Raw genomic sequence first — 12978 nt, 5'->3', positions numbered from 1 at the left:
ACAGCGAGCACCTGCCAGGCGCCCAAACGGAGCCACAACGGAGTCAGACACCAGGACTTGTGTCCTCTTCCCAGCTTCCAGTCTAAGCAAATTCCCTAAACCTGTGGAGAAGGCCCAGCTTTACAAAAGTACGCAGCGATCTCCTCTGTTTTCCACCTGCCCGCCGTGAGGGAGGCCAGAGCCCCGCGGCGGGGCAGGGCCTTCCCTCTCCCCCGCGGCACCCCCCGCCCCAGCGCTGGGCCCGCCTTTTCCTCAGGGGCGGCCCAGGGGAGCCCGCCGCGGCTCTTCCCGCCGCTCTCCAGGGGCCGGCAGAGCTGGCGGAGCCGTTTCAGCACAGCAGAGTCGGTGCCCGCTGCCCGCCCCCCCCCGGCCCCGGGCGCAGCCGCTCCCTGTCAGCTCGGCGGCAGAGCGCCCCCTGGCGGCTCCGCCCGCCCCCCCGCGTCCCCCGGACAGTCCCAGAGCCGCACGTGCTATTGTCACGTTTCCATAGAAACGCGCCTCTTCTAATGCTTGTAAGGTGACGAGTATAAAGCACGCTTAACGAACACGAAAATATTCACCAAACAATGAACGTATTTCCCTTGCAGCCCTAACGGCAGCCCTTTACAGAAAACAAAAATTCTCTTAGCTGAGCCCAAAAAGCACTGGAGGGTTGGCTGATGCGCAGGTCTGGACCAGCACGTGGAGCCACAGCCGAGCGCCTGGCACGTCCCAGGCCCACTGCTCCAGGGAGGTCAGCAGCCTCCGCACCAGTCCGCCTCGCAGAAAAATACGGCAACAGGCTCGGTACAGGAAGGTTCGCAAACAGCGTAACAAAACACAAGCCGCTCATTGGAAAGGCAGTTACAGTGCTCTAGTTCTTGGCACAGACGATGAGCTGTGTCCTTAATATAATACTTCAGAGATCTCCATGAGAGGGTACTTATGGAAGGTGAGTGGGAATCATAACTGTAAATCCTGAGCATGGTATCGGATATTCAGAAGTGTTCTGGAGCCAACAGCCACTGACTGGTTTAAAATAGCAGACCCTCCCAGAACTTCAACCTCAGAGATACACCAGGCAGTGCTGCAGGGCCGTCAGTCTCTCAAAAGGCACTTTAGCATCAGTACATTGGCAGTCTGAGGTAAATTTGTGAGAAACGAACTCCTGAAATATCCTTTCAGAAGTGCATTGTAGGGGGGGGGGGCAGGAATAAGCAGCAGCATTAACAATTAGGAAAACAAACTGCCATTGTGCCATTTTTTCCCATTAGGAAATCAAACAAAAAAGTCTCAAGGCATGTAAATATGTAGTGTTCCTTGCTTGCTTTGATGTTAAAAGATCAACAGGCCCAGCTGAGGAGTCAAAGATCCCTGCAGATTAAGTCACAGTGGTCTTCCTTTTCATTTGCTATCACAATGTGGTCTCCCTCTGCCAAGGCAGGTTACGTTGTACCTAAACAAAGGAAAAAACAACTACCAAACAAGTGATCTGTCAGCTCTTGAGAATATATTGTGCACTTTTCAGCTTTCCCGCACCATTGCTGCATGGCACCACAAGCTCCAGAGAAGTACTGTAAAAATTCAGGGATGGCAAAACATTCGCTTGCTCAGGTCATCGGTTCAAAAACTCTGCGTAACACTGCTGCGTTTATTTTCTGCATTGTGGATGTCAGAAGACATCTCACAGAAAAGGAGTATGAAATATTGTTCAACTCCCTGACAAACCTTCCACGGGCGCTATCCACAGTCACACTCAATAACTGGCACTTGTGAAGCCGCACTGCATTATGTCCAGTTTCAGGCTTCCCAGTACAAGACAGACATTGACAATACTGGAGTGAGTCCACAAGCAGGCAGCCACTGAGATGGGTAGGGAGCTGGAATGGGAAACACAGACAGAGGCTGAGAGAACAGGTCTTGTTCAGTCTTAACAGAAGTTTCACGTGGGGGAATCTAATTTCTGTGGTTTCCAGTTACCTAGTGGGAGGAAGCTACAAAGGACTCTAATGATCACTTACTTTCCCAGGGAAAATTGTAAGTTTTTATACAACAGCACATACACATCCCCAGAAACGTATTAGCTCTCTTTTCTTCAAAAAGTTTTAGAAAATTATTAATTTTCTGGATAGAGTTTAACAGTTTCCAGATTGGGAGCATTCTAATCTTCTGTTGATAAAACCTTCTTATTCTCACCTCACTCTTCTGGGAGGTTAGTGCAGTAGACAGGCATTAGCTTTCCCAAACAACGCACTCAACTATTTGCTTTCTTCTCCCGTTCTATTCTGGCCTTGACAGTAAACATAAAGTTCATGGTTGACTATGCATTTGTATTTCTGCTTTAAAATATCACAGAAGTCACTTCTGTCTTCTCATAAAAATCAGAAGTAAACTTCTAATGGAGGCAGCACAGTCTTAAGACAACTCAAAGAAACTACAAAGCTAAGACATTTAAGCTCCAAGAACTGAAGGAACTGACAGTATTCTCTCGGGTAAAGGACAAGGTTTTATAAGGACCACCCTTCAGGGCATGGGAAGGAAAAAAAAGACCCAAGAAAAAGATAAACACAAACACAGTACACAGTTATTTTATTGAAATACTTGAAAAGGCCAGCAATGGAAAAATAGGTTTATCATGAGGAATTAATGTTTGATTTACTTGATCATTAAAAAAGCCGTGTCTATAAGTAATTCTAGCCAGTTACAGAATGCACTGTGATCCATGCAACTAATATACTACAGTAGAATAGGCACTGTGTACTATTTTAGTTTTATCTTATACACAGCTTTCAACTGGTATGATTGACAGATGTGAAAAATTAAACAGCAACACTTTTTGAATTATAAACATTTATAATATACAAATTTGCTCATCCGATTCATAAGGGTTATAAAACACAACATAGTGGAAAATGAAAAACACGAATTACACACAGCATATATGAGTTGATCTGGCAGTTTTTGAAGTTTACACTTTTCCTTTTAAAAGAAAAATCAGACTGCTAAATATGTCACTGGTCATGTAACGTACAAAATCATAGGCCAGGACAGCAACAGTGACTTTTTCTTGAAATACATAGTTAGTGGGGAAATTTGTTCATCAGTTAAAAAGAAGTGATAAGAATGAAAATCACAAATTCTGCCTGGTATAGCTTATAGTCCAAAAAGGAGTCACTTCAGATGAATGTGAAATAAATAAGCAATCCTTGAGGAATTATGATCCTTCAGTTGAACCTACTCTACTGAAAATCTATTTCCACTGTACACTAGTATGTCACCATGGTGAAACATCTAAGAACGGTATTTTGAATAGCTTTTTGGGAAGCAATGTCTTAACTGCTTTAATATGTACAGGTTATTTACAACAAATTCCCTTTTGGCCTCACAAGGTAAGCCATTGTAGCTGGCTGTTAAGATGCAATTCTTTTTTCCACGCATTACGCAATACTGTAGTTAGAGCTATAATTTAAAATAATCTTATGCATGAATTACAAATATTAATAAAGTAACTCTGCATATATAAATATTTCTAGCAGAATTTAAAGCATTCAGAATGTACATAAAAGTTTTTTTTTTTTTTATTTGGTAGGGCCAGATGTGCTTCTTCTCAGATCATCGTTGCTTTAATAATGCTTTGTACATAGCAAACCCCAAAACTGCAAAGACAGTAGCACCAAAACTTGCTCGGAGCCAAAATGTAGAGCTCTTGAGGTCCGCTTGTGTCACATGCCTAAAATTTAACACACATACAAAACCAGGTTAATTCCATGACAGGAATATCAGACAACTTGTGCTAAACTACTCAGCTTTTGGAAATTCATCACTACACTTGTCACAGGCAAGCAGCTTACAAGCCTTACAAGTACTTATACAGTCATTTTACTTTTTTTAAAAGGTTAGGATTTGATCTGCAACCCTGATCACATTAGTAGATCTCACTAAAGTCAGACAGCTCACACAGCTGAAGAGAAACGCAAGAGCAGATCATTAGTCATGAATGTGGGGAGGCCAGTGTGTCGTCTTTGAGAGTACTAGCAAGCATTCAGAAAAGAAAAAACAAAAATAGCTAGCAAAGAATTAATAACCCATAGTGAGAACAACTGTCCAGCAAAATACTTTTTTTTTTTAATGTTGAGTTTGGTTATTTCTGCTTTTCCATAAAAAAAACCCACAACTTTCCAGTCCTACTGAATATCTACTTATACTTCTCCCCCCCAAAAAAGTTTACTGACAAGTAGCAAGTAATATTTTTCCAAAAGCTAGAATCAAAAGGACTGTTTGTAAATTCCTTTCTTCCCAGTACAGTCACAAGAACAGCAATAGAAACAGTCATCCAATACCAAGCTGAAAGCTAAAAGTGCTAGTGAAACAAGCAGTGACAATGGCATCAACAGAAAAAGACAAAGATGTAACAACAGTGTGAAGTGACTGTATGACATAAAAAGCCACATCTTGCATGACAGTAGAGACAGCCAATGACCCAACTCTCCCAAATATTGCAAGAAATTTGTGAGCATGCTCAGTTAAACATGGCTAGCCATCCTCAAAAGTAGTCTCAAGTATGACAGCTTACCATAAAGCAGGAGCTACCATTTAAAACAAGTTATCATAAATGCCATAATTCAAAGCACAAGAAATTCCTAAACAATAGTAAAGGTTTTTTGTTTGTTTGTTTGCTTTTGTTTAAGATAGAACTTACAACAGACCTTCACTAGCCTACGTATTTTAGCATATTTTATTAATCATCATGGGTTACTCAGTGAAAGGTGCAGGAGTATTAAGTACAAGGAACATACAGAGATCCTAAGCATACACAGTGCACAAGAGAGTTCATATAGCGTGAACTGCAGAGCTATGGCATACAAGCTGTTTAAATAAAGCAGGAATTGTTACTTGCTATCAACATACATAGAACCAGTTTAGGATATTCTTTAGAAGACATTTGCAGGAGCAATATAAGCCATATAGATAATCAGTGTACTGTAATACCACATGCTGAAGAACACGCTCTTTGGTGCACAAACAGCAAAACACAGCTGGTCTCTAAAAAATCCTAATCTTAATTAAGAATATCTCGCTGGGTTATGGAACAGATCAAATTCATTAATTCCTGCAAGCATTAGTTGTTCTACAGCTAGTTTTGACAAACTCTCTGCAAACTAGATGTCAAGTAGTTTGCTGAGAGGAAGAAAGGGGAAAGGCAATGCAAGGTCACCTTAGTTTGGCTGCTGTTACCTGTCTTCAAGTAAACGTGGACCAAGAGATGACTCCATGAAGATGGAATCTTCTACAAAGTTGACGGCGTGCACCTGCTGCATAATACTGCTCTCCTCGTCTGCTAACAGCATGGCCCCCAACTCATCTATGTAGGGTCTTAACCTTTTTACACACACGCACAGTTTGCAGTTCATAGCACGGCTCAACAACAGCAAGTGTCTCAAATATGTTCAAATGACAAAGCCCAGAGAATTTATATTTTTTAGTCATCTAGCCCCTCATTCTCGTGCAGTTGTTAAAAACTTAGCGCTTGGGGGAACACAGAAAGGCACCGAATTTACACTTTGATGAGCTAAGTAAAATACAGGATTTTTATGCGGCTAAATGCCATTGCTTTAAGGACAAAGAAAACTGCTTAAGAAACTGATTTTTTTTCCACTCCATGCCCAAAACCTGAATGTTCATGTGTCCACAGGACACTGCAATAATCCTGTAACATATGCACGAGCTAGAGTACCTGTGCTAAACACACTGGAATGACGCCAACACATGAGCCCTAAAACTGACAAGATCTCATTACTGTTAATAATTCAATTAAAGATTGTATTTTATCACTACATGTGGTGGTTTATTTAGTGAAAGACTATAAAACTTTGTCTTCAGATGTGTAAATTATAGAACTTATCTGTGTTTGTAAAATAAATCAGTTTTATATGACATGATTTTAATAGATTATGTGACAAGCTCTGTTGGTTGAGTATTTGTAAAACTAACAACTCTCAATTTAACTTTGGTTAATTCAAATGCCCAACGATTTGTATAATTCAAGAAGCATCCCTTTAAAAGTGCAAATCACTGTTTAAATTGCAAATGAATGCTTTTGCATTGCCTCATAAAGCACTCTCTCTCACATCTAAATTTTCTGTTTCCTATCTATAATTTGCCTTGTTTTGACTTTTGCACATGTCCATATTTAATGGTATGCAAGAAAGTTGCATAGCATACTTCATCCCTTTAAGAACAATTAACACATTCTCAGTCATGATAAAATCCTCTTTTCATGCCTAAAAGGAAAGTAAATTGACTGTGATCCCTTTTCTAAGCCTATCAGTAACAGACTTTTTCATTTAAATAAAGTAACTAAATAAAGGCAGGGATTTGACTTATAACCTCAAGGAAGTCTACCAATAAGAAACAATTAGGGCCCTCTGAACATCTCAGCCCAAAAATCCAAAGTCCAAAAATACTTACTGAAATTCAGAACACTATGGATGTCCAATTGCTTTATACCTTCAAAAAAATTCCAATTTTTCTTCCTTAAATGTTCTTTATGCTGTCTAAATTCCATTTTTGCAACTTGGATCCCTAATAATGTCTAGCTACCATTAAAGAAAAAAAAAAAAATCTGTCTGAAATAACAAAAAAGGAACAATGTCTGTTTCCAGCACAGGTTCTTTGACACGGAAGCGGCTATAAGGCAGAAAAACTTTTCTCACTACATACTGAAAAATTCTACCTCTTCAATAAATAATGTTGAGATTTTATTTCAGTGTAGTTGTGCTTATAAAACTAATTTTCACCAGTGGTAAAAATTATTACTGTCTTGCTAGTAACACATTAACTCTGAATTAGAGATATTATTCTCTCCAATGCTTATTCTCTCCAAGGGTACAACATATATATGGATGTGCACATATACACACACACTAGTAGTTAGGACTCCATAAATGAAGCTGTATTTGAAACTCTTGCTTATTTGTAGTAATAACTAGCTTTCAAACTTCCCAAATAGGCTGGTGTGTGTATTTAATCATACAATTAGTTTCACACATGTAAGAAAGTCTAGAAGTTTTACCTTTGGCATAAACTTCAGATTTTAATGCATTTGGGAAAAGAGACTTTTATTCAACCTCAAAAGTGAGTCAAGTAACTTGTCACTTGTTCAATAAGATCTTTAAATAATCGGTAGAGTTTTTCTTTTAAGAGGCTTTAACAACTCACAAGAAGTTTGCAACATGCACTTGTTACAAAGTTAACTGAGCATGCCTGTCATGGTTATACACACAAAATTGCTGAGTTATGGGCCGATACTGACACTTTTCCCCATGTCAGCAGCAGAGAGATCCCAAGTCTGGGAAGGCTTAGCCTTCAGTATAAAAGTTCAAAAACATTCCTGTATTAACTACAAAAGCATTTTAAAAGCACACCACTCGCACCAAAATTATAAGCAAGTTAAAGCAGCCAGCAAGCAGCAGCAGCCTGCTCTTTCAGACAATAGGTTCTAACAATAAAATATAAGCAACTGAATTCCAAAAACATCACGTAACGTGTGCAAGCTGCTGCAGCTTCCCTTCAGGCACATATTTTCCTAGGATCCAAACCAACTTCAGCAGTTAGAATTTCCCCCCATACGTTAGTCACCTAAAATGTGAAAAGCTCCAAGTGCATCTTATTATCCACAAAACCTAAAAAGAATGTAAAATGCCAATTCAATATATTCTGTTTGGAAAGAAATCAGGGGATACAGCTTTGCAAACTGCTACTCAGTATGGGGCATTAAGCAGTTTAGAGAAGGAGGAAAGTAGGTAAGTAAAATATTGTTGCACTGTCCTAGTTTGGGGGACACCTAATATAGGGATAGAGTTCTGCAAGTAGGTTTAATGGCAATACACTATAGTTTTGAAAATAATCTGAGTACACTGCACATAGTGAAAAAGAAATCCTGGGTTATACTCTTAAAACTTTCCCATTATTACAGGAAAATTAAACTACTGTCTTAAGTTCACAGAAGGAAAGTTTTCATAGAAAAAAAACCCCTAATCTTACATGGTTGTTTCAGGAATTATTTGTTTTATATACAAGTAGAACTTCTAGAGTTTTTAAATATTGTGGAATAGAATTGAAGAAAAACATGCTCCAAGAAGTCTCCCTAACTGAACAGCACAATTCTCATGCATTAGAATTATTTTACTTTGAAATGAACTTAGCTGACAGAAAAACGCCACTACTATACAAGCAAAAGGCAACAAGTGAATGATTTAAAACCAAGAAAGTAGAAAATCACACTTAAAATCGATGCTCTGGAGTTAAAAAAAAAAAAAAAAAAAAGCAGCCCAAAATCCAAGCTCATCATTAAAGAAAGGGTTAGAATGACATAAGCAGAAATCTTGCTTTTAAAAAGAGGTAAAACAATGTAGTAAAAAGAGATTAAGTGCCAACCAGACAAATACAAACAAACACCTAAAGGAAAGAACAAATTAAAAATTTTAAATACTACAGGATACCAACAAGTCTCATACATGCAGGTGCAGTGCTTTGAATGTAGTGCCTTCTCCCTCAAAGAACCAATAAAGTGTGATCCTGGGTAGTTCAAACCAACAATCCTGTACCTGCACAATAAACATCTCCAAACTGAACTTCCATGTTTGTTGAACTTGCCTTTCTGATAGCCTACAAATGCTGACGAAAGTCTCTGAAATTTGTCTGTAAAAGAGAGACTGAAGGTACGCATAAATAGGTTTTTCAGTTGCATAGAGGCAATGTTCTTCCTTGAATTACTAAGGTGGAAATATTCAAATGTGATATTATGTTTTGCCTTAGAAACAGTGTTTAAGCATTACTTAGCAGCAAATAATACAGGAAGGGTCAAATCTGAAAAATTTCAGTTTTCCTACTTCCACTGTATAAAGCTTCCAAATAGGAAGGGATCGGGAGAATAAGTACTCTTGAGGAACCTCCTTTACCCATCCATTAGCCAACTTTTGCCCAACTACCTGACCTAATGGTAAGCACTTGTAAAGGCAAAATAAGAAAAGTTACATAAACTAACTACTTCAGAAAATCCTTCTTGATTCAAATGCTTTCTCTGATCTCATCACAAATCATTAGCTTAAAATGCATCTAAGGAGTTAGCACTTTTAAACAAGAAAACCATCTTTACCCTCCTAAGTCTACAATTGTGACATATGCAGTTATACAGTAGCCCATGTACTGAATGGCGAATAACCTGCAGCAACACGTTCTCTGAGGAAACCCTCTTGCAGACCTAACTAGGAAGAGAGTTGATGAGATCAAGTGAGCATGTGGGAAACCTGCAACAAACCCCTAGTGACCAACTGAAGGACTACAGACAAAGAGATTCTAGCAAATAATTTTTCTGTTCTGTTGGGTCAGTGGAAAAGTCTATGAGGAATTCTCCTTACCTTGAACTGCAGACTTTTTTAGTCAGTAGTAGATTCCTATCTTTATTCCACACTATCTAGTGACAAGGTGTGGAATGTCAGCATTCCGAGACTTCTCATAAACAGATTTCAATACCTCGAGTCCTTGACAGTATTTCAGAGGAACAAAGTGCAATGTCTAATGCAGGACTCAAAAAAGATATAGGCCCATACAAGAGAGAAACAAGCCATGACAGCTGCTGTAGCAACCCATCACCATTCCAAAAAATGAGGATGTGTTACAGAGGTGATTTCAGCCTCAATAATGAAGAGTTGGGATTTTCTAGTGATGACTGCTGAATGAAGTTTTAGAGTGACAATATGCAAAGAGATTGCTGTTTCAAGGGATTTTTTTCTAAGGGATAACTGCTGTAGAAGACATGCAGTGTGAACAGTCTCATATTCACAGGTTTTTTTTCCTAAGCTCATGGGTTTTTCACCGTTCTCTGAACTCTCACTCTGTGGTTAACACTTTTATCTTGGATTAAAGTGGTATTTCACAAAGATGCTCAATACTGTAGGTGGGTATATCAGTAGGCCTCCTGTATGTGTGTAACTAGCATTTAAAGGAGACAGCCACTCTTATTTGGAGCAGCTACATCTGAAAAAAGCAAAAAGCAGTAACGTACATGAACCAGGAGCACGTCAGGATATTCTAACCGTGGCCTTCAAATAAACACATTTATCATGGTTGCTTCCAAGAAGGCTATAAACGATGGAACCACTGCCCTACAAAAATTGTTCGGTTTGAACTCCCATTTGCTGGGGTGAGATGACAAGTGCTGAGGTGTTAGTAAATCACAAGTGTCAAAAACTGCCTGCAGTACACACAAGACAAGGTATAGCACTGTTTTCAATGATGAAAACAAGTTCTCTCTCTTTACCAATTGTTTTTTCCAAAGTATCTGCAAATGCAAGTGTTTTACCATTTACCATTTCTTACATGTTGCATTCTATTCAGAGATGAATTGGATGTTAAAAGCTCTACATTTTTTAAACAAAATGCCCACTCTTTGTGTAAACCAAGCATAACACACGCACACAGAAATTCTATGAATTCCCAAATATCAAACTAGCAATTACAAACATGTAATATGTTATACGATGCTGCAGTAAGTCAAGCTGTGCCTTTATGAAAATATTTGTGTAACTGATATCTGAGGTGCTACTTCTGATCAATACTAAAGAAACCTATAATGTCTCGAGAAACATTACACAGATTTATAGACACTACTTAATGTCCATTACCAGTTCCCTAAAAACACAGTCCTAATTCCTCCACCATATTTTTCCAATCACTAAGTGCCTGAATCAACTACCAAATTGGAAATGTTTCAAAGAAATCACTGGACTAAGCTTGAAAGACCAAAAGGACCTTCATGTTTAACAAAGTTTGACAATTTAATGACAATTATTAAAGTAAATATCTGCCTATTTAGTGGATATGGAGTAAAAAATCTGCAGTATATAAGGTTACCAATTGCTTTTTCAAAAAACCTTTATTTTAAAAGCACACCTGGTACCTAGTAAATAAAGTTAAGGACCTGTTAAGAACTGCAGTGAAGAGTTTGTTCTTTACAGATTGCAGCAAGTCTGAGTTGAGGAAGTTCTGACAGATGCAAAATGTACACCTGTTGCAGGCGCACATACAGCGTAACCGGGCATGGCTGCGAAAACACACAGAAGGACAGGAGTTGAAATCTTGCTCATAAAATCAGGTGCACATTAGGACTGTGCCACAACCGAGAGAGATTTAGGAATAAAAGGTACATTTGAATGAGTAAGGAGAGGAGAAAAAAAATACACTGGGGAAGCAAGGGTACAACTACAGCTGTGCAGAATTTTAAGGTTAGATGTTCTACATCTTGGACATTTTGGCATTGCCACCACACACAGATCTTAATAGCAAAGCACAAACATGAATGAAAATGTTTGCTGAATTTATTTTTTGTATGGAAAGCATCTAAAGGCTTCTGAGTATGTCTGCACAGCCATAGATAACACCCGTTTTTCAAAGGAAAGGAAGCCACATTTTCTACTGCTTTGAATGCACACTTTACAAAGTGACAGTTACCTCTACTTTTCCCACCCTAACAAACACACATGCTTGAAAACTAAGGGAGAAGCAGGAATATTGATATGACAAGACATTTGGTCAGTGCTACACTTTAGTGGTTTCCCAGTATTCCAGCGCTACAAAATAAATAAAAAAAGAACAAAAATAAAACAAAAGCTTTACAAATCTAATTCAATTAGTTCAGTTTCAAAAAATTTTTTAAAAAATTCTATTGTTTTGGGTGAAAGTAACATTAGTTCTACTTAATTTAAAGCAAATGTCAGCTGTCATACTAGACTCCATCTGCTGTAATATTTATGTAGTTCAACACCATATTAAAAGCTCCACCCACCAAAAAAAGAGATGCAAAGTGAGCTTAGCAACAGAGATGTGTAGTGAAGAAAAATGTGAGCTTAAGTATCTTTTATCTGAAACCCAGAAGGTGTTTATACAGAAATTTTATGCAAAAATATAAGATCTATTAGCTAAATGAACTGAAGCATAGTAATAAACACCCTGAAAATAAAAAAAGCGTCAAGCAGTGCATTGGGGGAACTCTTGTTCACTAAAGAGTGTGATTACTTGTAATCAACTGTCAAATTGAGCTATTAACAAGGATCACAGTACAACTTATTCACAAGTATCTCAAAAATACCAAGATACTGACATATTGAGTTATGCATCCACAGTAAGGACAGAACAGAACCCTACGTATTTATCGGAATTTGCAACAGGAGCTGGATGAAGTAGTGTATTCTTTAAAAAATACCTTACCAACAATACCTGACACTGATTTATATGTTGGATATGTACCAACTTTCTCAATTTGAAATAATTTGAAGATTCTACCAACGTCACTTATGTCTCTCTGTTGCTAAACCTCAGTGAGGCAGTTCCATCCTCGTGGCTAACAATGACATGCAGTGGTACTGTGTGTGACCCATGCAATGTGAAAAACATAATAGTTCAAATACTTACGGATACATGGCCATAGTTGTCAGTTTAACAAAGATATCCTTATTCGGCACATCAACCGTATTGCAAGTAAAGGCTTGAGGTGGAGGCATTTTGTGTTTTTTGCAGAATTCAGCAGGAGAAATACTATATTCCTGTCTAACTTCATGCAAGTCAGACTTTGCAGCTACCACTAAGCATGGTATTCTGCTATCCATGAAGTGCTGCTGCAAATTTAAAGAAAAAAGTGAAAGAAACAGTACATGATATATTCAACCTGGAACAGCCTGAGTTGAATTGTTTGCAGCAGCATTAAGATATATTAATTGCACTGAAGTTAGGCGCTTGTAGAAGCGGAGTATGTTATACAGACAAGCAGACATTAGCTTTGTATGAAGAACAAAACTGCATTTTTAATGCATCAGCTGTATATAACCAGAAAAAAAAAATATATAAGTGAAATATCTTTCAAACACTAGGACTTGTGTATAGGGCCAATAACTGACATTGAATATTTTGTCATTGAAAAGATACATAAATGTAAAGGTTTGT

The 12978-nt window shown here is 38.3% G+C and overlaps 1 protein-coding gene across 4 annotated transcripts in view; it reads right to left on the bottom strand.

Annotated features, from left to right (window-relative positions):
* Positions 1-2551: 2551 nt before the first annotated feature.
* Positions 2552-12978, bottom strand: part of RHOT1 (ras homolog family member T1) — a 31282-nt gene continuing 20855 nt past the window's right edge. For 2 of the 4 annotated variants that reach the window (XM_082492195.1, XM_082492192.1), the window contains 2 exons: positions 12451-12653; positions 2552-3709 (listed from right to left, as the gene is read on the bottom strand). In XM_082492195.1, the coding sequence (XP_082348321.1) occupies positions 3592-3709; positions 12451-12653 (321 nt within the window). In that variant the 3' untranslated portion in view covers positions 2552-3591. Of the gene's footprint in view, positions 3710-5214; positions 5359-10960; positions 11084-12450; positions 12654-12978 lie in introns of all 4 variants that reach the window. The other 2 variants (XM_082492193.1, XM_082492194.1) reach the window with 2 other exon arrangements.

Source organism: Vanellus vanellus (genome assembly GCF_965231255.1).
Source record: "Vanellus vanellus genome assembly, chromosome: 17".
Taxonomy (NCBI): domain Eukaryota; kingdom Metazoa; phylum Chordata; class Aves; order Charadriiformes; family Charadriidae; genus Vanellus; species Vanellus vanellus.
This window is presented reverse-complemented; position numbering and strand designations above follow the sequence as displayed.